General features: G+C 37.2%; 1 protein-coding gene across 50 annotated transcripts in view; it reads right to left on the reverse strand.

Moving 5' to 3' along the window:
* Positions 1 to 250: 250 nt before the first annotated feature.
* Positions 251 to 26,195, reverse strand: part of SYTL2 (synaptotagmin like 2) — a 121,104-nt gene continuing 95,159 nt past the window's right edge. For 19 of the 50 annotated variants that reach the window (XM_074014983.1, XM_065529624.2, XM_074014984.1 and 16 more), the window contains 11 exons: positions 25,191 to 25,244; positions 23,886 to 23,933; positions 20,803 to 20,897; positions 17,523 to 17,642; positions 15,501 to 15,670; positions 13,603 to 13,705; positions 11,062 to 11,232; positions 6,454 to 6,532; positions 3,937 to 4,036; positions 2,152 to 2,357; positions 251 to 1,316 (listed from right to left, as the gene is read on the reverse strand). In XM_074014983.1, the coding sequence (XP_073871084.1) occupies positions 1,171 to 1,316; positions 2,152 to 2,357; positions 3,937 to 4,036; positions 6,454 to 6,532; positions 11,062 to 11,232; positions 13,603 to 13,705; positions 15,501 to 15,670; positions 17,523 to 17,642; positions 20,803 to 20,897; positions 23,886 to 23,933; positions 25,191 to 25,244 (1,292 nt within the window). In that variant the 3' untranslated portion in view covers positions 251 to 1,170. The remainder of the gene's footprint in view (positions 1,317 to 2,151; positions 2,358 to 3,936; positions 4,037 to 6,453; positions 6,533 to 11,061; positions 11,233 to 13,602; positions 13,706 to 15,500; positions 15,671 to 17,522; positions 17,643 to 20,802; positions 20,898 to 23,885; positions 23,934 to 25,190; positions 25,245 to 26,195) is intronic. The other 31 variants (XM_074014986.1, XM_045370144.3, XM_074014968.1 and 28 more) reach the window with 8 other exon arrangements.

Here is a 26,195-nt window from a genome sequence, read left to right on the forward strand (position 1 = left end):
GGATTTTAACTACTTAAAAAAAAATCCTTGAGATCTGCTATGTCCTTTAAAACAAAATAAATAAAAATAAAACTCCTACTCTTAATAACACAGCCAAAGTTGCCCACTTAGAGGAGATGATTCCCAGAACTGTAGTGAAGACTGTAGAAATATTAGCCCAGAAGAAGTTCATTAGCCTTGTTAGGAAATTTAGATGTTTAGAATTCCTAAAATATTTTATTTAAAATGAGAAGTCAGGCTAATTTTCTAATACAATTTAAATCAAATGACAATTTATTCCAAGGGTTTTTACAAAATACTTTATGAAAATTTTACATACATAAGAAGTACAGTATAACTGAACAACTTACATTCTAATTAAAACTTTGTTGTAAAACATGTTTGTGACTACTCTTATGCTGATTTCATATAATAAAGTTATAAGAAAAACAATCATATATATGCAGGGTTTTAAAAAAATAAACTCATAAAAATACAGGCTTGAGATCTATCTTAGAATTAAGTCAAAACAAGCCAACAACTGAATTTTACCTATGGCCAGTGGGTGGCACTAAAATACATTTGAGGCTTGTTTTAACTGCCTGTTTTCTCAAGGCAGAAAACACCAGTAAATTCAGTCTCATTGTCCTAACATGGAATTCCGCATTTTATTAGAGATTGCAGAGTAAATAGTTTCTTAAGATCCACTTTTTTTTTTTTTATCATCACTGATGTTCTGTCTCCATTCCGCGCCCCACTTTGAGTATCTTTCTGCTACTTTTTCCCACAACCTACAAAGGTCCTGCAAGGGTACCAGACCCTCTTAACTGTGGCACAGAATTGTGGTGTGAAACACATGATGGCAAACAAGAACATTTTGCTTATCAACAATACCCCGTGTTTAATGCTCTGGGGCAACTTTTTCTTTGAAGCAGCAGCAGATGTTCAATTTTCCTAGCTTGTTCAAATATATTCTTTAATGTTAGAGTCACAAATTACACATTTTGTTATTATTTAAATCCCTTGGGCCTTGTAATCAAAGAAGCACATGCAGATTGGCTTTTACATGCTGCATAGTATTCCTTAGATGCAATAGATAGAAAGTGAGGATATTTGTCCACCTACTCAGATTTTCAAGATCAGATTCCACGGGTTTAGTAGTTTCAGTGGAGGAGCCAGTGGAATTTGGGCTCATTTGGAAATCTTGGCAATCAAAAGCATTCTGAGAGGCAGTGTTGCTTCAATCCAAGTATTGGGGGAGTTTACCATCTTCTCCCAGAGAGCAACTTCCTCTGAAGTAGAGTCCATCCAGTCCACTTCAGTCCCATAACTTTTACCTGAAAAAAGGAAGCTTTGTATTTATAAAGAAACAGCTCATTGAGGGTAGAGGAAAGAGAGAAAGTCATTCCCCAATTATAACCACCAGTGGAAGCTAAGAAGGGCTTTCTTCACTGGGAGGGCAGATGTGAAATTCAATATAAGGAAGAACTGTTCAACTGTCTGAGTGACTCCATTTTTGTGATCATTACCATAATTCCCAGAGCAATGATTTTTCTTCAAGTTAATGTAAAGGCCAGACGAAAATTCATCAGGGAATAAGGGAGTTAGGAGTACTCCTGTACTGGGTTGGAGATGACACTGGATGAGCTCTAGGTTAGTGTGACTGAGGCTTTAGTGTCTAACAGACTCAATTTTGAATCTTGGCTCTGCCACTTTGTAGCTGTGTTACTTACTTTCTTGAACTATCAGTTCCTTTGGGGGTAACATTAGTAACTACCTCATAGACTTGTGAGGATTCAATGAAATAATGTAAACAAAGCATTTAATACAGTGACTGGTGCTCCATAAATGTTATTGTTATTACTCAAAGCATACATTTAGGACTATAAATATTTTTACAGGGCAGACTAGTGATGAAGGTTTTTCTGTCCCTGCCACTGCCACAATAACCTAAGCTCTATATGGACAGACACTTCACCCTGTTAATCCTCGTATCTGGAGCCCTTGGCACACAATCTGACATTTCTTTACTCATTTATTTCACTATACTTAACAGATATCTGTTTTCAGGATATCTCAGTTTTCACTGGGAAGAAGCAAAGCAACAAACAAACCTCCAGTATCTCTGGAAAAATTTGGCTCATGGAGAATTAAAAATGTAGCAAACAGTACCTGTTCCAAAGCCAATCCGAAGACCTCCCAAAAATTGGTTGGTTAATTTGTAATGGTCCCAGACAGTAAGCTCTACACAGGCTTCCATCAGATCTTCAGGCCTGAACCCATCATACACCATAGTGTGGTTGAAAATAGGGTTGGTGGTTTTCCCTACAGCTCTTGTCTTCTGGCGACTTTTCCTACTTGTATCTGGAAGGATGGTACTACAAAAAGAGGCATGATTGTGGGAGCATTTTAGTAAGATAGTGAACATTCATGCTTTCAATACATAACAAAACAGCTACTAAAGATTGACAATGGAGGAAAAGATGTGGAGAGATAGTGGTGGTGGTGGTGGTTTGGCAGACAGTGGGGTTTGCAGTAGGGACACATCATGCTGAAAAGACTCTGGACCTAGAGTCAGCTACACTTGGTTTGAATCCTGACTCTGCTACCTCCTGGGTATGCATTTTAGGGAAAGTTACTCAACCTCACAGATACTTGCTTCTTCATCTATAAAATGGGAATAGTGATGCTGATTTCATAAGGTTAAAATTAGAATTAAATAACATATGCAAAACACTTAGCTCCATGCCTGCATTTAGTAAGTGCTCAATATGCTAGTAATCACTTGAGGATTCCTTTAAAATTTGGAAGCACAGGCTATCCTGATTAGCTGTGATAGCCTAAGACATCTGTGTTACACAGAATAGAAAAAGAAGACTCCAAATTGCTAGATTTGACTTCAGAAATAAATCATGTAATTTTTTTTACAATCACTTACATTTCACTTATGGTAACAATTAAATGAACTTTAACCTACCATGCCTCTTATAAGTGGCAATATAAGACAATACAAGTGGCAATACAAGGCAAGAAGGTCTGTGAATGATCTCAGAATGTGACTGACTGACTTGGTCTCAGAATGAGGCTGACTTGAGCCAAAAAATCTCACCAGCTGACATCTATAAAGAGTACGTGTAGGGAAAATCATAAATAATATCATCTATGCTACTTGGATATATGTCACATATATATTTATTTATTTAATAGAGAAGGGGTTTTGCTGTGTTGACTAGGCTGGTCTTGAACTCCTGGGCTCAAGTGATCCATCTGCCTCGGCCTCCCAAAGTGCTGGAATTATAGGTGTGAGACAACTCGCCCTACCAGATATATGTCACATATATTTGAAAAGCTACAGTTGGTCTTCTGGTAGACTACATATAAATAAAATTAGTCAGAGAAACTAGGAGAGTGCATTAATATCTGTTTAGTTATTATTTACTAGATACCAGCCACTTTATATGTATAACAGAGAAGAGTTTGCCATTTAAAAACCCAGACTGTCTCAAGCTCTTAGTAAGGGCTGATTAACAAATCATTTTCCATATATGTACAGTCTCATACAATGACCCTTTGCAAATACACCACAAAACAGGTGAGACAAAGGGGAGAAGGAATTCTCCCTCTCCATAAAGGAGTCAAGGGGTGTGACATGTTACCATTAGAAATTTAATAAACTCTTTTGAACTGATTATTGCCCTCACCAACAGATGTTTTCCCTAGAAGACATTACATACTGAGTATGAGGTCTCTAGTTTCCTTTGACCTCTTACTTTATGATTTTAAAGCTAAATGAAGCCTTAAGAGTTCATGATATAGATTCCTCCAATTCATGTTTCCATTATCCCAAGTAAATTCATTTAAATTATGAATAATGAGTCAGCATTACAGATATAGAGAACCGAAACAACCAGCAAAGGCCAGGCTATAGAACTGATACAGAGTTATCAATACTATTACCATTTAACAAAAGAATTTAGATGACTTCCCCTTAGCAGTGGTAGATCAAGGCATTCCTTCACCCAGATGTGCACTTCTCCAGTTGTAGGAAGCTTTTTACCTATAATAGAAAAAGAAGAGAAAATTTTCACTGCCAGTTCTCTTTTTGGCAATACTGCATCCAAAGCTGTCAGCCTAAAAATGTTCTGGCACGGAGATACTAGCTAGTACTTGATGATATCATCTGAACTGATTAAATCTATATAGTCTTAACTAAGTCTTTCATAATCTGGTTTTACTGAACTCAGCTCTATAAAAATAATTCATGTTGACTGTAAGTACAGAGTATTACATCATTCATACATCATTCATTTGGGGTTTTGCTTGGTTCAACAAAATCAGACATCAGGAATGTGAATCATTCATTTACAGTTATATTCAAAATATCTCAATGAAATGCATATACCTTCCAAATATTAATACCAGTATCAATCGGTGCTAGTGGAAGCCATTTAAAACATATTTGAGTGTAAAGTACCCAAAACAAGTATTGGCTAAGGTAATCATTTTTAAGAGTAGTTACACTTTTTTTTTTTTTGAGACATGGTCTCACTCTGTCACCCAGCTTGGAGTTCAGTGGTGCAATCATGGCTCACTGCAGCCTCAACCTCCTGGGCTCAAGTGATCCTCCTACCTCAGCCCTCCCGGAGTAGCTGTGACTACAGGCATGTGCCACCACACTTGGCTAATTTTTAAATTTTTGTAGAGAGAGAGTTTCGTCACGTTGCCCAGGCTTGTCTTGAACTCCTAACCTCAAGGGATCCATCTGCCTCAGCCTCCTAAAGTGTTGGGATTACAGGGGTGAGCCACCACACCCGGTCAAGAGTGGTTACACATTTTATAGGGATATTGTATGTATATATGTAATAGTTAATATTATGGGCAGACAGTTACTAAGAACTTGGCTTAGTCTTAAATTGTTGTCTAGACTGGGTTCATATGAACAGAGGAATGCCACCAGATTTTTCTGACTGGGTTAGCTCAATCAGTTAACCAAACAGTATTTAGTGAGCATCTATCATATGCTCATCTTATGCTATGCTAGGAACATCATTAGATATACAGAGAATACATGAAATAATCTATGTCCTTGGGAAATGTTTATAGTTATGCTGGAGAGAATAATTCAAATAAAATGATAAAAATGTAATATACAGTGAAACTCCAAGTTATTACTGCAATGTTCTAGAAGATGATACGATCAGTGAGATCTAATATAGTTAGGAAAAGCTTTATGGAGGAGATGGGGCTTCGTCTAAGATTTTGGTAGGTTGGGGAGAAGAGGAAGCCATTTCAAGGAAGAAAAACTACATGGGCAAAAATTCAGACATGGTGGCACACATCACAACACACAATACCCCTGCCCTCTACTACCAAGTGATAGAAGGTAAAAGGAAAATGGGGTTTCTATGAATGTTGACTTTAAATGATAGAATACAAATTATATGCAAAATAATCTACCTTTTAGGAAAATCCAGAAGTTACAAGGTGGTAGTCTGACAGCAATCTGGCCTGAAAATATGCTTTGCTTGCCCTCTAATTCTTTCTTTTTGTGTGGGCGGTACAAACGACATTAGAATGCTTTTCTTTAGTTCAGTTACTATCCTCACCATCAATTATTTCTTCCATCTCACTAGCTTCACTGCCTGGTTACTGAAAGCATTTGAGTTTACAACCCCTGATTTCAGCCATAATGTTCATACAGATTCTTAAAGAGACTAACTTGGGGAACTCCCTTGGGAAATGGATCAAGGAGCTGGCTGGCATTCATTTCCTGCTACTCTCTTGCTCCTTAACTGGGCTGAAGACCTGACAAGGAGGCAACTGATAATCTTGAGGGAAAAGCTTTATCTCTTAATGAGACCCTGAGAGTGGAGGGCCAATGAGCTTTAAGTTCTCTGGAGTCCTCCTAATTCCCACCTGTGAAAAAGAACACTCAAGTTTTATTCTTATAGCACTATCAATAGGTCCAAATTCTGAACACAGGAATACACAAATTCTGAATACAGGTCATTCACATTGTGCAGATACAAACTTTTTGGAGAATGAGGTGAAACCTAAGGACTATAAACTAAACTTAAAAAAAAAAAAAATGAGAATTTTCTCATAGAAACAGAAAGTAGAATGATGATTACCAAAGCTGGCAGTAGGGGAAAAGGAAATTGTTGGTTAACAGATACAGAGTTTCAGATTTGCAAGATGAAAAGGTTCTGGAGATCTGTTTCCCAACAGTGTGAATATACTTAGAACTACTGAGTTGTACACTTAAAAATGGTGAAGATGGTAGATTTTATGGTTTTTGTCACAATAACAAAAAAAGAACTTTCTTATTTACAACTGTGAATAGACTCATTTGGTCTATACGTTACTAACTTGATAAGTTTGTTTAGGGCCTCACCTTTGAAAATGCATAATAAATACTGGGAGAAGAGAACGATAAGGAAAGGAAATAAATCTGAATAGAAAATCATTACATACCAGGGACTGGCTCTGGGACATACTGGAGAGCTAGTTTCATTTCACCTCTGTTTTCTGCTTCAAGGGCAACTGGTGCTGTCTGAAAAGTGAAGAAATGTCAGCAGGTGTGAGACAGACTTTTCATTCTGTTTGTTGGTACAGGTCCTATTAGAGAACCATATCTGTCCCATTTCTGGGACCATGTGTCACTCATGAGTGCTCTGGATTAAACTTTATCTCTGCATCAGAACTAGACTGTTGCCTTAATACCTGGGAAAGCTAGGCTGTATATCTTGAAAAATCTTGCAGGATACCCAGAAAATATTTCAAGGCCTTTAGTCTCAAAGATGGTGAAGAAACCAGAATGGCTTTCTTGGAGATGGGAGAGGTTTCTTAGAATGCTTTAATCTTAATCAAAACACAAATATTTTGTTAGCTATTCAGCCAGCATATACGACAATTTATTTGTATTCCCTTTATTTGAAGGAGTATGAGACAGTGTGTGAAAGTAAGGGGGAAAAGGCTATATCTTACATTTTCAAAGCTGCACTAATCTGATTATTTTAGGCCAAATGCAAAGAAGTCTGTAAGTATAACAAAGACTGAACAAGAATTTTTTTTTTTTTTTTTTTTTTTTGAGACGGAGTCTCGCTCTGTCGCCCAGGCTGGAGTGCAGTGGCCGGATCTCAGCTCACTGCAAGCTCCGCCTCCCGGGTTTACACCATTCTCCTGCCTCAGCCTCCCGAGTAGCTGGGACTACAGGTGCCTGCCACCTCGCCTGGCTAGTTTTTTTGTATTTTTTAGTAGAGACGGGGTTTCATCGTGTTAGCCAGGATGGTCTCGATCTCCTGACCTCGTGATCCGCCTGTCTCGGCCTCCCAAAGTGAACAATAATTTTTAAAATTTCTATCTGTTATTTTCAAGTACACCTTGAGTATTCCCTATCTGAAATGCTTGGGACCAAAAATGTTTCAGATTTCGGATTTGTTTTTGAATTCTGTAATATTTGCATATACATAATGAGATATCTTAGGGATGGGACCCAAGTCTAAACACAAAATTCATTTATGTTTCATATACATCTCCCACACATAGCTTGAAGGTAATTTTATATAATATTTTTAATAACTTTATGCAACCTATCACATGAGGTCAGGTGTGGAATTTTCCACTTGTGGCATCATATCGGCACTCAAAAAGTTTCAGATTTTGGAGCATTATGGATTTGAAATTTTTGGATTAGGGATGCTAAACCTCTAAGAAAGATAGTTTTACTTTCAAATTCGGGCTCTTTAGAGCTTTATTTTCAAAACATGGGTATGTATCAGAAACATAATGGTAGCCAGTTAAAAATGAGATGATTTTGGTATCTTCTGAGGAGTTCAGGTCTTGGGTAGGGCTAGAAATAAGTGCTTCATGTGATTTTGATATAACATTTGAGAATCATTTCTTTAGTGGAACTAAAACAGTTCCACTGTTGTGTAGACAATAAGTAATGGTTTGTATTAGTTATTTATATTTATCACTTCCTACTATGATGGACTAGCTTGGATCACATCAACCCCTAAACTAAGAACAATTTAAAAGGCGGGATTTTAAATATCAAATTGAAAGTGCTAAATAAGTATTAATACAGACGGGACTCAAATGAACAAGATCTTAGAGTGTGACATTCTTCTAGGCTTTTCACTTTGAGGCATTTAAGTAGTGCCAAACTGAGCACATAAAAAGCCTAACAGAAAGAGACTGAAACGGTGAGCAGGACTTTTAGCAGTTTCATGAGGCTGGAGAGACAAAACTTGGAGTCCATGGCCTGCCAAGAAGGAATGGCATTGGAAAAGCACTCTAAACCAGTGGTTTTCAAAGTATGGTTTCTAGGCCAGCAGCATTGATGGGGAACCTGTTAAAAAATGTATATTCTTGGGCCCATAAATCTTGGGAATAGAGCTCAGAATCAGGTGGGTGGTTTTTTTTGTTTTTTGTTTTTTTTTTGAGACAGGGTCTTGCTCTGTTGCCCAGGCTAGAGTGCAATGGTGTGATCTCAGTTCACTGCAACCACCACCTCCCGGGTTCAAGTGATCCTCCCATTTCAGCCTCTTGAGTAGCTGGGACTACAGGTGCATAACACCAATCCCAGTTAATTTCTTTGCAAAGGCAGGGTTTTGCCATGTTGCCCAGGCTGGTCTCCATCCAACTCCTGGACTCAAGCAATCCACACCTCAAACTCACAAAGTGCTGGGATTACAGGTGAGAGCCACCACATCCAGCCCCAGAATCTGTAATTTAATAAGTCCTTCAGGTGAATCAGATGCATGCTGATTTTGAGAACTACTTCCCATGGCTTTCAGTTGTAACCTCTGAAGGGCCTTAACCTAGGAATATGAGCAAACAAAAACTAGACCAGATCACTTGAAAACTGGGCTTGTGCTTCAGAGTCAGTTCATTCCCAGATTAAATGAAGGTGGTCTATGCCTGCTTTGTCAGAAGCAAAAGTAAATCTTCCCAAATTATTCCTAGAACGTTCTCATATGCAACACCCCACATATGATTAAAAAATGAACAGGCATATCAAGACAAAGAACTAAGCGTCCAAACTAAGATTTTAAAAAACAGATAAGCAGAACTCACAAATTTTTAAGATATTGAAATTTTCAAGTACATACATTAAATAACTTTGCATGCTATATTTATAAAGACAACGTTAAGATAGAGAATTTTAGGAGAGAAACGGAATCAAAACAGAGTTAAAAGAAAATATACTTTTGAAAATATAAGTTTTATATTATAGATTGGCTGAAATCGTAGATGGTTTTAACAACAGAATAGACAGCAGATAAAATTGTTGAATTGTAAGACAGGTTATCAAAAAATGGACTGAAATATAAGAAAAAAAGAATATACAGCATAAGAGACATATTGGACAGAATAAAAAGGTATAATATACTTGTAATTGGAGTTTCCAGAAGGAGAGGAAAAAATAGTGGGGCAATAGTAATATTTGAAGAAATAATTGCTGGTAAATTTTCAAAGTGATGAAAGATACCAAAACATAGATAGATTCAAGCAGCTCAGTGAACCCCAAACCTCAGGATAAATTAAACTACACCTAGGCTCATTATAGTACAACTGCTAAAAATCAAAGACAAAGAAAAGTATCCTAAAATCTGGAAAAGAACACATAACCTTCGAAGGAGCAAAAATAAGACTAATAGCTGACTTCACAACAGAAATGACCAAATACTATGAAGTGACATCTTCAAAACACGGAAAGAAATAATTGTCAACCTAGCAACAGAGCAAAAATATCCCTCAAAGATTGAAAAAGATGTTATGATACCAAGAAAATCTGAAAGAATCTGTTGCCAGGAGATACTCACTAACAGTAAAACTAAAGGAGAGTCTTGAAGAGAAGAAACAACTCCACGGAGAAATCCAGGAAAGGAGAAAGAGCAATGGAAAGCCAAATATGTGGTCAAATCTAAATTAATAGACTGTATAAAACAATAATAGTAATGTCTTATGGGACTTAAAAATATATACAATTAAAACATGACCAAAAATAGCACAAAGGATGGGAGAATGGGTAAATGGAGTTAAAATGTTCTTGGTTCCTTTCATTGTTCTGAAAGTGGCAAAAGTTCTCATTTATATTACAGTTTTAATTCAAGGGTGCATATTGTAATCTCTATAGGAACTAATAAAGAAAAATGAAAATAAACTATAACTGACATATTAAGACAGAGAAAAGAATGGAATAATAATCCCAAAGGAGGCAATTATGAAAATAAGAAAATAGGAAAAACAGTAAGATACTAGGTTTGGACCCAAATATGTCAATAATTACATTAAGTGCAAATGGACTGGATAATCCAATTAAGAGACAAATATTTTAAGACTGGAAAAACATCAAAACTATTGCTTATAAAAATATATCTGTACTACAAGAATTTTAAAAGGCTGAAAATCAAAAGACAGAAACAAACTTCTCATCAAAAGGAAGCTAATAGAACTATACAAATATAGGCAAATTAGATTTTAAGGCAATAAGTATTACTAGAGATAAAAAGGGAATTTCAAGATGATAAAATGGTTCATTTATCAATAAAATATAACAATTCTAGTTGTATGTATATATAATAAGACAATCTCAAATACAGTGAATTAAAAATAATAAATCTAAAAGGAGAAAAAGACAAATCCACAATTGTAACTCTACGAGTAATTCACAGTACACACAGACATAAAATCCATGAGGATATAAAAGATTTCAGGAACCAGTTTTGACTTAATTGATATAGAACATTACATCCTTTAACCATCGAATACACTTTGGTTTCAAGTGACACATGGAACATTTATCAAAATTCAGCCAGATACTAGGCTAAAAGTCAGTATCAAATTTCAAAGGATTGAATTATTTAAAAGACCTTCCTGTAGTCTCTGAAACATTTGTGTTAAATGATTTAAACATTCTCCCAATAACCTTTTTACCTTTCTTTTTTTTTCTCTAGTTTAAAATTATCCCAAACTACAGATCTGTGCTCTGAATTAAATGCAGTTAAGCTTTTTCCTATACACCAGGCCCCACATCAACCAACCAAATAAACAAACAAAAAACTCCAGACTCACCTTCCGCTTCAGAGGGTACCATCTCAATTGTTTATTCTGTTTGTTATCCCAGTCCCATGTTTCCAAATCAAGTTCCACCTCCCCTAGGAAACTATTGCGCTTAAATGTATCCCGATGCCAAACGGACAGGTTCAGCTTCTGTGTCTTTAAGATTTGTTTTTCAATTTTATACTGAAGTTCAAAGAAGAAAATTAAATGATGAATAACATTACTTGATGCCAAGGTTATGACATACAGATGAAGAGAAAATTCATCTGTATGTATCAAATTTTCTTATCTGTTAGGTTTCAAGTCCCAAAAATATTGCAAAGTCATCTTATTCTAAGTGTCTTGTTTCAAAGAGGTAAAAATCCATCTTTCATAAAAGCTGATTTGCTTCCCCACTCTCGAAAAGCAAGCCAAGACTCAAATATCATAGTTGGTAATAGTTCTCTAACAATAAAAGCCAATTTTTCAATTTTTGCTGAATATTTTTAGACTAGATGTAATACAAAATTCAGTCTAAAACACAAATCAAGTTTAACACAATTCTCTGTTTCCTACTGAAGAACAAGGTATTTTTTTAAATAGTCTTTTTAGAGCAGTTTTTGGTTTACAGCAAAACTGAGAACACTATGCCATGTATGCCGCCACATACACACACCTCCCCCACTATCAATGTCCCACACAGACAAAGTATTTAAAAAAAAATAAACAAACTTGTCTTTTCCGGCTTCATATGGCCAAGTAGAAAAGATCTGGCATCCTAACAGTTTTTCATCTCAAATGTAGTCAATCTTTAATTATATATAATCATGGAAAGGACAATAGTACTTCTAATCTAAAAATAATTTCCATTTGGCTTCATGATGTACTACTTGAATGTCCATTGTGGTTGTAGCAGGTCTGTCTTTCTCTGAGCTTAACATTTAAATTATCTGGCTTTTCCTGAGTATAGGGTTGAGGTAGTTGACCCAGAAATAGCTAGGGTACTAGGGTATATCATAGTCAAACTGTAATTAAAAACTTGCTACAAAAATTCCACAGGTGGTTAATTCAGACCATGGATGACTGAGTGTTGATTTAACTGCTTATTTTTCCAGAGGATGATCAAATACTTGGACAGAGTTTTCAGAAAGAGGGAATGAATAACACCTATTTTTAGCTTTAAATGATCTGTTAGTCATGACTAAGGCAGCATGATGTAGTTTTGGGGGAGAAAAAGAATATGAGCCAAGTATACTTTCTATTCATCTGTCCATTTATCTTTCCAGTAAACATTTTTTGAATACCTATCCCAGATTAAGGATCAAGATTTATTAAATGCTTAATGTGTGCTGATCTTTCACACAAATTAACTAATTTACTGTTCTCAACTGCTAAGGTAGGTAGGTAAGTACTATTATTATCTTCCTTTTGCAAATCTGAAAACTAGCATTATCCCCACTTGGCAGATCCGAGGTGCCCAAAGACACACAGTTTACAAAAAAACACTGAGTTGGTCCCTACCCTCATGGATCTTACAATTTAGTGGCAAGGAAGACAATTAAACCACTAGTTAAAGTGCTGTTAACATATCCTGCTATAAAGCAAGATTATCGGGGCAGCAGACAGCAGGAGAACTTAGGGGTTAAGTATAGCTCCTCATAAAGAGGTATTTAAGACAGTGGAGGAAGTAGTTAGGGAAATAATGTGTGGAAGAATATTCCAGCCTGAAAGAACAGAAATTCACAGAATTGTGAGAAAATGTACTTCCTTAAAATAATAGAAAAGAATTCAGGGTGACTGGAACAAAGACTATGAGAGAGGAAAGTTGAGGCTGGAGTTCAGGTTGTGAACAGACTGGTGTGCATGTTAAGAAAGATTGCTTTGACCCTAAGGGTTATAGAAAGCAGAAAAATTGCATAATCAGAATTGTGCTTTTAGAAGATCACTCTGGTTGCAATGCTCAACTTTAGCAGCTGTGGTGTTTTTTTGTTGTTGTTTTGTTGTTTTGCTTTTTTTGAGACAGAGTTTCACTCTAGTTTTCACTCTAGTCACCCATGCTGGAGTGCAGTGGCATGATCTCAGCTCACTGCAACCTCCGCCTCCCCGGTTCAAGCCATTCTACCTCAGCTTCCCGAGTAGCTGGGATTATAGGTGCCTGCCACCATGCCGGCTCATTTTTGTATTTTCAGTAGAGACAGGGTTTCACCATTTTGGTCAGACTGATCTTGAACTCCTGACCTGACCCCAAAGTTGCTGGGATTACAGGCATGAACCAACATGCCCAGCCAAGCTGTGTGATTTTAAATAAGTTACTTCATTTCTCCAAGTTTCATTTGCCTCATCTGTGAGATGCAGACACCAATACCAGCCGGCCAGTGTATGTGTGGGCAGTGAATGAAATAATGTATACAACATTCATGGTGTTTTGTCTCAAACAAAACAGTCTCAGAACATTTGTATTCCTTTCCTTCTCCTCTCTTGGTGACTGACTTTATCCTGTAGAGCTACTACCCAAGAAGATATGGTAAATAGGTCACCATCTGGGATTTTCCTATTGAGAGAGTTCATAGATACCCGCAGTATTTCGTTATACACAGGATTCAAGGTTTTCTTCACTACGAGTGTTTTCTTCTTGCCCATTTTGCCTTTGTCTGGTAACAAATAGGCCTTTACATATCTAAAAAGGAGAATTGAACAGACAAGAAAGTCAAAGAAAATAAAAGTGATGTTTCCACGTCTAGTTTTTTAAATACATTGAAAACTGACCACAGAAATAATTATTTCATGACACTAAGAAAAGCAATGAATAACAAATTTTCCCACCAATACCTTTATACTTAAATGTGTAAAGGGTTTTAATGGAATTGATCATTTAATATTGTTCCGAAGATTTTTAATGGACATTTCCAGAATTCCTTTTTTCCTTTGGCCTTAACTAATATGCAGGGGTGGAAAGGAGCAGAAAACACACTTCTAGGCCGGGCACAGTGGCTCACACCTGTAATCCCAGCACTTTGGGAGGCTGAGGTGAGTGGATCACCTGAGGTCGGGAGTTCAAGACCAGCCTGACCAACATGGAGAAACCCCATGAGCCACGCTGGTCTCAAAAAAAAATCAAAAAACAAAAAACAACACCACACACACACACACACACACACACACACACGCAGCTACAAAATTAGGTGGGTGTGGTGGCGCATGCCTGTAGTCCCAGGTACTCAGGAGGCTGAGGCAGGAGAATCGCTTGAACCTGGGAGGGGAAGGTTGTGGTGAGCTGAGATCGTGCCAGGCTGGGCACCAAGAGTGAAACTCCGTCTCAAAAAAAAAAAAAAGAGGAAAACACACTTCCAACATAGAGTTTAAATCTGTTAGTTTGGTTCCCTCTGAGAAAACACTTTGGTGCTGTATTTTTAAGTTTTTGTTACTGTCTTTGAAATACATTCATCTTAGTAAATACCTAGTCAAGTTATCTTCAATATTAAAAAAATAAAGGATGTTGAGCTTAGTTATTATTATAATAAGAATAAGAAAAAAGAATTGGGCTTGTCTCAGCAAAGTAAGAATCAGACTTTTTTTTTTTTTTTTTTTTTTTTTTTTTTTGAGACGGAGTCTCGCTCTGTAGCCCAGGCTGGAGTGCAGTGGCCGGATCTCAGCTCACTGCAAGCTCCGCCTCCCGGGTTCACGCCATTCTCCGGCCTCAGCCTCCCGAGTAGCTGGGACTACAGGCGCTGCCACCTCGCCCGGCTATTTTTTGTATTTTTTAGTAGAGACGGGGTTTCACCGTGTTAGCCAGGATGGTCTCGATCTCCTGACCTCGTGATCCGCCCATCTCGGCCTCCCAAAGTGCTGGGATTACAGGCTTGAGCCACCGCGCCCGGCCAGAATCAGACTTCTGCACAGGGATAAGTGGGGAATACCATTCAGCGTTTGCAAAAAAAAAACTGAAGTGCAATCAAACCTGTGATTTAAAAAAATAATTTTAGCAATTTCCCCTAAAGTTCTGTAAGATATAATTTAAATATGAAAATTCTCTCATTCTAGGGTCTTAACTATTTTTATACCACTGAGCATTATGAAGTGTGTCCCATGTGTCCCTAATTTTGTAAAACGTTTGAGAGTGTGACAGAAAGAGACAGGTTCAGGTCCTCATTCCTCATTTTGCTTCTATCTGAATTCACATATATGGGTTACTTGTCTTCTCTGGTGCTTGCGTTCTTATCTGTAAAATGAAGGAACTGAACAAGATGACCCCAAAGGTCCTTTCCAAGTTGAAACATTTTGTGCTTCTCTGTGATTTTTATAATTTAATGCTTGACATATGTTTTATACAATAAAACAGCATTTTCCGCCAACTTTTCAAACATTCCTTTTAACACATACCCTCCCTCCTCTTTGATTATTTCCTTCCAATTCCTATAAAGATTGACAGTTTGAGAACTAAGAGAAGGTAGGTGACTCTAAAATGTACTTACGGGTCTGAACGCTGTTTTTTTACATCCACTGCTGCTAAGTCCTTACACTGGGCCACAAAAACATGCAACTCCTTCAGTGACTCCACATATTCAATTGCAAACTGAATATTTCCTTTAACTTCCAGATTTCCAAAGTCTCCACTATAAACACTCATCACACTGCCACTCACCTGAAAGCATCAGAAATGCATAGTGTTTGTCTCTGTCTTGTTCTTAAACCTAGCACAAGGATCATGGATATAATCCTTACTGGCATTATTTCTTTAGCTTGCTTATAAAAGCAGTTAATTAAATATAGCATAAAGACATATCTATAAAGACAACCTGACATGATATACATGACTAGAGTTTTTTGTTTCATTTTGTTTTTGAGATAGAGTCTTGCTCTGTTGCCCTGGCTGGAGTGCAGTGGCTTCATCTCGGCTCACTGCAACCTCTGCCTCCCAGGTTCAGGCGATTCTCCTGACTCAGCCTCCCAAGCAGCTGGGATTACAGGCGTGTGCCACCATGCCCGGCTAATTTTTGTATTTTTTTTTAGTAGAGACAGGGTTTCACCATGTTGGCCAGGCTGGTCTCAAACTCCTGACCTCAGGTAATTCGCCCGCCTTGGCCTCCCAAAGTGCTGGGATTACAGACGTGAGCCACTGCGCTCAGCCATATCTCCAATTTTCTAGATGACTGAATAAATCAATTTTAGGTTGTAAATTTATGAGGGCAGTTGTAAAAAAAAAAAAAAAAAAGGTATCCTTCAAAATGACCTTTTTGAAAGGTATTACTAAATTTTATATATTTTTAGTAGAGATGGGGTTTCACCAGGTTAGCCAGGCTGGTCTCGAACTCCTGAGCTCAAGTAATCTGCCCACCTTGGCCTCCCAAAGTGTTGGAATTACAGGCGTGAGCCACAGCGCCCAGCCGACTAATGTTTTTAAAAAATTTTCCCCGTAAGACATAGATGAAAAGTGAAATGCAATGTTATTTAGATGCTGGCTCATTTCAAAGCAGGGTGATTTTATGCTAGGTGGCATTCAAAGGCATCCATTTTCAGGCATGCTTAATATTTAAAATCCGAAAGAAAGAAGATGTGAGAAAACCCAGACACTCTAATCACAGTGACACACTGCTGTATCAAATTTCCAAGGCACTAACAAGGAATTTTACCATGTTAACCATCCACTGAATCTAGGAAAATGCTTACTGAGCCATGCACTTTTAGAGGTCAGAAAGGGTAGAAAATGGATGATTGATGAAGGGAGTTTAAAACCTTCCCAAAGGCAGATGTTCGATTTTTATCAGCAGAAACTCAATTTAAATAGGTTTTTAAAAAAGGTTTCAGTAACACAAGGCTAGCAAGAATTTAAGCACAACTTTATCATTTGTTTAGCATACTTGGTAAAATATATGTATGTGTATACATATCTGATACTCAGATAAGTGTATGTGGATATATTTACATATATTTTTACATACATACTACATGCACACACAACTTCACCTTATGCAAGAAGTTCTATGTAAAGTCAAATTAGATTCCCTTAAATCAAATCTGAGTAACTACACTTAAGGATCTTTCCTTTTAAAATGCTGCTCAGATGCCTTCTAAAAGGCAAAGAATTACCTCTCATATTCTTTCATGTCAACTGGCATATTGATTCATCAGGATTACTAAAAGAGAGGTACAATTCTATGAAGCATATCTGATACAAGCAGGTTTTACCATAGTTACCCCATGTGTTGCACAGAAAAATTTAGTGGTTCATCTTCTTGGCAATTTAAGTTTATTTGTGAAGTACTTATATCAACAACAAAAAAAAAAACCCCAAACATTTATTTATGATGAATATGAACCACTTTAGTCTGAAAAAGAAAAAATAGATGTAGCTAGCCAGAAGCTAAGTATGGATTAGAGAAACTGCTTGTGCCCTGAGAAATACAGGAGGAGGCTGTTTTACAATGAGCATGAGCATGTCAGAGCAAAGTTCAGAGATGCGGAGAGATATTAACATGGAGCCTTTGTTTACATACAGAAGACAAGGACGTCATGCCAGAGGAGCTGCTAAGATTGGTTAAAGAGCTCGGGCTCTTCTTGTGTCTGCTGAGCTGGTAACTGCTTTCTGATGCTGTATCTGTTTCTCTGTCATCACTCTACAAAACAGCATATAATATGCACAATATTTAAATTCAGAATGAGTCAAGATCAGAATCTCTGTTTAGGCAAAGATGGTATTTTGGTATCCCACTGACATTTCTGCAAGGTCAAAGGATGCTAGTGCTAATTGCCAGGGTATGGGATTCAGGATGGAGTGGGTGGTCTGCCTGACCTCACCTAAGGAGGAAGGCAGTGCTTAGCTACCAAAACAACAAAGTGATTTTTTTCACCTACAAAGTAGTCTCTCCCAAAGTGCTACAGAAGACAGCACTATTGCGTGCTTTCTTGCCACTCTTTTAATATTATATATTTATTTGCCTGGGGAACTCTATTGGTATATATGAGAAATGAACTTTACCCAGATAATAAAAAGATTTACTGTTAAAAACAAAACATCATATTTAATTCCTCTTGTTATTAGCATAGCCCGTAACTTCTCTAAAAATCAAATCTTTTACTTGAGACACTATTAAACTAGGAAAAAAGAAATGCTAGTCTGATCTGTTTCAACTCAAGGCCATATATATATTTTTTAATTTTTAAAATTTTTAAACTTCCCATTACATATTCCTATGTGTTATTGTGCTTATCTTTTTGTTGCTAGAGGGAAGTATATTAAATTATACATTCTACCCACATTAGATTTTAACACATTTAAAAAAAGGAAGATACAGGTACTTATTTTAAATATGTCCCAGGAAGTATTTACCTGGGAAAAGAAAGAAAAGTTACAGTAACAAATTTTGTTATATTTGAATCTAAAGTTTATTAAATAGTAGCTTTAAAAATTTATGATTCAGAGTGAGCTCCTTTTAGGGTTAGAGAGCTTATGGAACAGTTCAGTGGCACCAGGGGTTAAGGGACACCTTTACGGAGTGGTTAGTTCATGCCAGCATATTCCAGGACCATGCAATTATGCATCAATATAATGGATGCCAATTCTAATGCAGATTAATAAAGGAGTTAAAGAAAACCAAAATTAATGCTTTACATGGATAAGAATCCTTTCTCAAGGATTAAAACAATTCATATCTTTTAAATGTCTCTGTTGTCACACTCTCTCCCCACATGCTGAGAGTCATTTCCCTCTATTTTAGCGCCTACTACATTCTACCTAGTATATCAGATCATTAGTGAATTATTGGAAGAACAGGACTCTGCCTTGTTGATCTGGAATGGTGTTTTACACGTAACTGGCACTCAAAAAATGTGACTGATGATAAGTCTCAAAGGGAACAGATGAGCAAGGCCTGATTGCATTTCCACTTTCCTTAATACCCAATTCAACTCATACCCCACGTAAAATGACACAGCTTAATTCTGGCATCTCTGATACACAAACCTAAATGATTTGAACTCTCTTCTGTGTGGAGCTATGAGACAACAGGTTAAAATTGAAGGAAGAACAAAAATTAACCAGGAACTTATATAATTTGCCTCATACACACACATACACACACACATACACACACACACTCTTTTTTTTTTTTTAACTAGAGTCTCACTCTATCACCTAGGCTGGAGTGCAGTGGCACGATCTCGGCTCACTACAACCTCTGCCCCCCGGGTTCAAGCAATTCCCCTGCCTTACTCTCTCGAGTAGCTGGGATTATAGACATGAGCTGTGACACTCAGCTAATATTTTGTATTTTTAGCATAGACAGGGTTTTGCTATGTTGGCCAGGCTGGTCTCAAACTCCTGGGCCTCAAGTGATCTGCCCGTCTCAGTCTCCCAAAGTGCCAGGATTACAGGCATGAGCCACCATGCCCGGCCTCATATTATTATATGGTTGAACTGCACGGCATGCCTACTGCTGGCTTCTAGCTAATGAATTACTTTCAAAGAATGAGTGATTCTTTCCAAAGGAAACTGTAACGTGTGCTCTTAACCACAGGCAAGAGCTGAATATTGGCAGATACAGTTCATCAAAGGCCCAAGGATGGACAAAAGGATGCCCAGGCCAGTGACAGAATATAATTTATGTGTTGCCCAGAGCTTTCCTCAACATTCCATCTACTAAGAGAATACTTGATAAGGAAGCCTTTTATTTCACCGTTAGAAATCAGACCAAAACTACGAACAGTAGCAGCTAACATTTGCCAGGTACTCGTTATATGCCAGGCACTGTGCTATGTGTTTTCCCTGCATTATCCTACTGATACCCCACAACCTCATGTGGTAGGTACAAGAAAACCAGACTCAGGGAAGGTACTGAATGTGTCCATGATCACACAGAAAATTAGTATCATAACTAGGACTGGGGATATCTGGCTCCAAAGCTCAGGCTCCTAACTACCTGACTGCAAGAACATGGAATCTTAATTAAGTCAAAGGACCTGAGTTAAAGTCCTAGATCTACTCTTCAGTAGCAATTGGATTTGGGGAAAGTTGTTTAACCTCTCTGGGGCTCTTTCTTCATTTGTAAAATGAAGAAAATAGTCCTTACCACATATAGTTAGTAAGAGTTAGATGAATAGGTACCTGGCACATACTAGGTACTCAATGAATAGTAAATTATAGTCATGCGCTTTCTTAAGACCATATAGTATATAGTATAGTCGTTAACAGCACGCACGTTGGATCTGTGCTCCAGGCCTGGTTGAACCCCCTTCTAGCTGAGTGAGGTTAATCTCCCTTAGTCTCAGTTTCCTCACCTGTAATGTGTGGGGATAATGATGGTGCCTACCTCTTAGGGTTGTTGAAGGATTAACTGATACATGTAAAGTGCCTGGCACCCAATAAATACTCCTTAAAGCTTGCTGTGTCATTGTTACTTTATTAACAAACACTTTCAAGCCAGTCATACTGCCTAAATTAAGTTTTCACAAATCAAGTCTACTCCAAACTACAGAGGGATAATCAGTTCATATACCTTCCTGGATTTCTTATTTTGTACTTGCTTTGAAACAAAATCACATTCCCAAATCTATGCAATTTGACTTCACTAACCAAAAGGAGTTACTGTTTGAGTCAAATGAGATGCGCCTTTCCCTGTTCCAGGATCAACAACCCTACTTCTATTGACTTGAAAGGCAAGGGTCAGTCCTTCTGACCTCTTTGGTCTCTGCCACAGTGGAATACAAACACATCAACGTTGGCATAGCAATTCCAACCCTCTGTCTCCATTTTTCTGACGGTACAAAAGACAAACTTGCCTCATCTTGGAGAAATGCTGGAACAGACTTGCTCATCCTTTTGAGTTTGTCAGGGTGAGAAAATGGATTATCAGGTGGTGTAGGCACTGTGGAAACTAAACAGCAGCATTTCCATTTCAAAATTATTCTTACAATTGTCAAAAAACATTACACATTAATTGAAAACATACTTTCATTTAAGCTATGAACAAACATGTTTTTGTAAAAAAGTTAAAGGCACAGTAGTTCGCATGCACAGCATCATGAGATAAGCAACATGCAATTTTTATAAATTATACATAGAGAAAACTAGCAAGGAGTTGAACCAAATACAAAACAAAGTTAATTTTAAAAACACTAGTTTTTATTGAACTGGAGCTGAACTTGAATTAAAATATACTGTCAGTGTGAATTGGTTTAACTTATTTTTTCACATCAGAGCTTCAGACCACAAGGTCTGTATTTGATTGGTTCATCTCCTTGAGAGATATTACTAACACACTGCAGGCTGAAAAACTATTTCATCTGGACATCTTCAATCAAGATTTTTGTACACAACTCAATAATAAAAGTGTTCTGGTTGTTGAGTGTCTTAGAGTAGGTGTGTTTAGTGAGCATGAAGATTACTTTTCTGATAGTGTTTTTCACTCAGAATTATAAAATAAACATTGTTTTTTGAAAATATAACTTATTTAGATACCTCGTTGATTCAGAATTTTCAATATCCCAAGGCCAGGTTAGAATGGTTAAAGTTAGGGTACTCTAAGAATTTAATAAGAAAATGTAGCATATGTCTTCTTTCTGATATAGAAAGTATATGTGTAGAAGGTACAAGAAGAGGATAAATTACAATCCTGATTTGCATATACCTAGTTAGAAAACTATTTTCTTCTTTGTCTAAGAATCACAACATCTAAGCTTTTCTTATGATGAATCATAGTTCTTATAATGATTAAGTTAATATTTTCCAAGGCAGTTAGTGCCTACCACAGAGTAAGCTCTATATAAGTATTTTCTAATCAAATAAATATCATATGATAAAGAATCTTCAATTATATTTTGAATGAAACAAATACATTGACTTCATCATTAAAAGAGATATTAAGAAAATAGATAAAAATCAAATTATATTTCTATACATAACACAAAAGACTCAAATTCATCCTTAAACATCAGTTAAATTCATCTTTAAAGAAATCTAATGAAGGAAAAACTGAAAATTTAGCTACACATACTAAAGATATCCTTGCTCACATAACAATTTTCACCTATCCTTAGGCTCCCATAGATCAATGCACATCAAAATGTATTTATGGTGTCTCACTAAAATGACACCTACTTTAATCACTTCCCATTAAACAATAGTGTGTGTGTATTAGGGAGAGTTATACTGGTAGCAGTGTAAGATTAGGTCCCACAATATGGTCCAATGAGAATGCAAAAAATGTTTTGTTATAACATTGCACCCTACTATTTTCAAAGTATATTGCTGGATGATGCTATGAAGGTCAAATTCAATTATATCCACTACTCAAATGTAATCAATTTTAGATTCATGGGCTTTCGGCATTTGTGTTTGGATCATGTATTTGATTTTTGTGGTAAGAATATACTCTTTACCAGTGAAAAGGCACTAACAGTCATTTTGGAAAATATCACTAAAAAGGGACAAATTAATTTACCCAGAATTCAGCACAGGATTAGTCTATTTGCCTTGACCAATAAACTAAGCCAATTAGGAGATCATGCATAAAGATACAGATATTTAGGCATATATGTCTATGTATGTTTTGCTTTTACTCCTCAGATTAAATTTTGAACAAAACATAGCAAGATAAAATAAGATGCTCAGACTTAAGTATGTCCTAGTTCAAAAGTAACTGGAAAAGCCCCTTTACCTAACACCCCTTAAGGGCAGAAGGCTTGTTTCCTCTGCAGCAGTCAGACAGAGAGCACATACTCACAAGAGATGAAGCCTGGACTGTCTTCTTTCCTAGGCAGTTCTTAAGAATTTGTCAAGTCATGTGCCAAAGCTCAGCACCTTCACTGCTGGCAGGAGGACCTCATGAGCAAAGTTTCAGGTTTCCCACTACATGTCACTGACTTTTAGCCATCAGCACACTGGTTTTCTATCTAATGGCTCCTCCATTTAGCTGCTTTCCTCATTAAGCCCTATTAGCATATCCAAAGACTGTTGGGAAATTATTATTTAAAATATTGTGGCCTGAAGGTAGACATGTGTATCATTATCTTCATACCCCCAGTGCCTAGGGTTTATGAAACAGAGTGAAACCGAGAAGCTAACAAGTCATACACACACACACACACACACACACACACACACACACACACTGCTGCATGCTTTACTAGGCCGTGTGAGCACTTTTTAAATGTATTTGTCCTTAAGATAGTAGTCACAGCTAAGTAGAGTAATCTTAAGATTGAACATAAAAGAGCAAGCAAACATTATATTTGCTTGATGGTAGACATTAATTAGTAGACAGGCATTAGTCACCACAGATATACATTTACTTCTTAGATTCATGTGTTCACTTGGTTTATACTTAGAACATTTACCATTCAAGTCAGTTTTGCACCTCAGAGTTTAAACCCTGGGCATAATAAGATTGGCTTTTATGGATATGGAGAGAAGCACATACTCTAACTTCCCTTCATAGGTCCAAATAAGTTATAAATTACTTCCATCTACAGTTTTGTATAGAGGCCACAAGAGATCCAACACTCAAAATCATACCGCAACATAAAAACCAAATGAAATCAGAAGGTGCCAACTTGCTTTTAAGCAGAGATTCAAACAGCATAGAGACTGACAAAAGCACAATATATAATATCAGCAATAACATATATGCATATATATTTATATACAACTCTCCCTCAGTGGAACCACAAATCATTCTTTCCACACAGACAATAGTAAAATGTTTTTAATAAAACCCTTATCATAATGAAATAGTTTTGTAAGCTGCAGGAGTTTAGTGCCAATAATAAATGCTGTGTTATTAATGGGGTTAGTTATTTCACTATATTTAATACTATGTAAAGTGGAATGTTTAGTCATTTGTGAGAAAGATCCTGCTACTCACTTCTTGGTATGCACTCATTTGTATCTGGCTCCTGATCTGCTTTCTCATCTACTCAGGAGGGCAACATTGAGAATAAATACCATTTTAACAGAAAGATTAGAGAGACATGAAAGTAAAGCTCAAATGTCAGTTTCACAACTGAGACAGCAGAATACATCTGACAGGTTTTCATCTTGATTTCATTCATTCCTCAGTGTGACTCTTCTTCATTAGCCTCTTTAAGGTCTCCTGTTCAACTAAAAATCTGGGATCCAATACAGGAGATATGGAGCATCCTTCCTGTAATTCACTAGACCACAGCATGGAAAATGGGAAGGAGCACTGAACTAGGAGTAATGAAGCTGAGATTCTATTTCCTGCCCTCCCAATGACTGACTAGCTATAGGATCTTAGAAAAGTCACTTAATTTCTCTGAGTTTTTCTTATCAGCAAAATGAAGATAAAAATCCTGCCCCATCAACTTCAGTGAGGTGGTTGTAAATATAAAAAGAGAAAGATAAAACTATTACATAAAAGTAAAGAATGACCTTTAAGGAGCTCTGTTGCTGCATTTATATGGGAAAGTTCAGTGAGCACACATTTTTATGATTATAGTGAGGGCAATTTAACAACAAACAAACAAAATCCAGCATGCAAATACAAATTATACATTTGCATAAATTCTTCACTATAAAAATCAGACTCATTTCTGTCTCTCCCTCAACCAAGGCACCATTATACTATTCATCTTATAACAAAGCCAAGTAATACCTGATCTATTGACAAGTTTCAAGATCTTCTGGCTCCATTATATTCAGAATCAACTTCACCCTCTGTCTATATTTAGTTATTTATATAAGCAGAGGCAAGATTTCCCACCCTTGTTCTGGGACTCTTTCCTTTGAACTTAAGATTTTACCAGTTGTGCCCAGAGAGATCTAAATGCTGGGACTTGAGAATCAAACAGAAGAATAACTTAACCCAGGAATACACTCCACTATTCCTGCCTTTACAACGAGTTCTGCAAGTCAGAGTAGCAAAAATCAGCTCATATCCAAAGAAATACAATTTTCTATTTATAGAAATCCTTGCTTCACAAGGGTCTCTGATGAGATCCTCATGACAGTATCAGCAGCAGAAGCCTTAAGAATACAAACTATATTAAATGTACCAAATGAGAACTGTTTTATAGTAACTTAGGTACTATTCACCACATAGTAGCAAATGACGTTCTTCTATTTACCCAACAGCTGTGTCCCAGAGACTGCCCAAAGCACCCCAGAAGTTAATACACAGACAGACATGCAAATACATAAAGATATTTACCATCTTCAGCACTACGCACTAATTCTTCTGGCTGATTATCTACTTTTGCTTGATCTGTTCAGAAGAAATTAACAAATGGTTAATATGGCTGACCCTTGGAGAGAAAAGAACAATGAGATTGTCCCTGGAAGCCCCCGGAGTTGGAAGCAATTAGTCAAGATGCAATGAGGGGTGCAACCAAGATGTCTTCCCCAAAATACTTTCTCTTTAGATTAGCTACTTGAGCCAGTGCCATAGCGGGAGCTCCCATTTCAGCCCGGATGCAGCTCACATCACTGCTGTACACAGACTCCCAAGGGTTAGAGGGTTAGTTCAGAGCAAGCAATCGGCCAGCAGCAGGAGAAAGCACGGGGCTGCAACAGCCTCTCTATTCTTCTGTAAAGGGTATGATGCTAGCCATGACTAACACCTTCCCAAACCCATGGTCATTAACAAATATTTGTGTGTGTGCATCATCATTCGCGTATGCCTCTGGGAGGTTTGCCTGGGAAGTCAACTGAAGAGATGTAACTGGGGACCAGCTGCTAAGTGGAATCTTGGCAGGCTAGTGTGAGAGTGGGTATCGGTATTTGGAAGGAAGCGTGCAGGAATACCCGTCAGCTGATGGTGATTTTTTTTTTAACCCTATACATTCCTGAGTACTTTAAAGCTGCACCATGGAAATAGCCCCATGTTTCACAGGCAAGAGGTTTGCTAAATTGGACAATTGTTCTGAGTTTTGTTTTGTTTTGTTTTTTTCTTTTTTTCTTTTTCTCAGGGCCCATCACCAATATAAGGAAGAACAATCACGGCTGTCCAACAAAGGATTCGACTCGCCTTCTCTGGAAGCATTCAGGCGGATATGGGGGTTGGCCGCCTGTTGAGGAGGCTTTAGAGGGAATTCCTGCACTGGGGGGGAGGTTAAAATGGGTGATTTTTAAGATCCCTTCTAACCCTCAGATTCCAAGATCCTTGGGATAGTTAGGACTACATTCCAAATTGGGAATAGTCTTCAAATCCCTGGGA

This window comes from Macaca fascicularis, chromosome 14, assembly GCF_037993035.2.
Source record: "Macaca fascicularis isolate 582-1 chromosome 14, T2T-MFA8v1.1".
NCBI classification, from domain to species: Eukaryota; Metazoa; Chordata; class Mammalia; order Primates; family Cercopithecidae; genus Macaca; species Macaca fascicularis.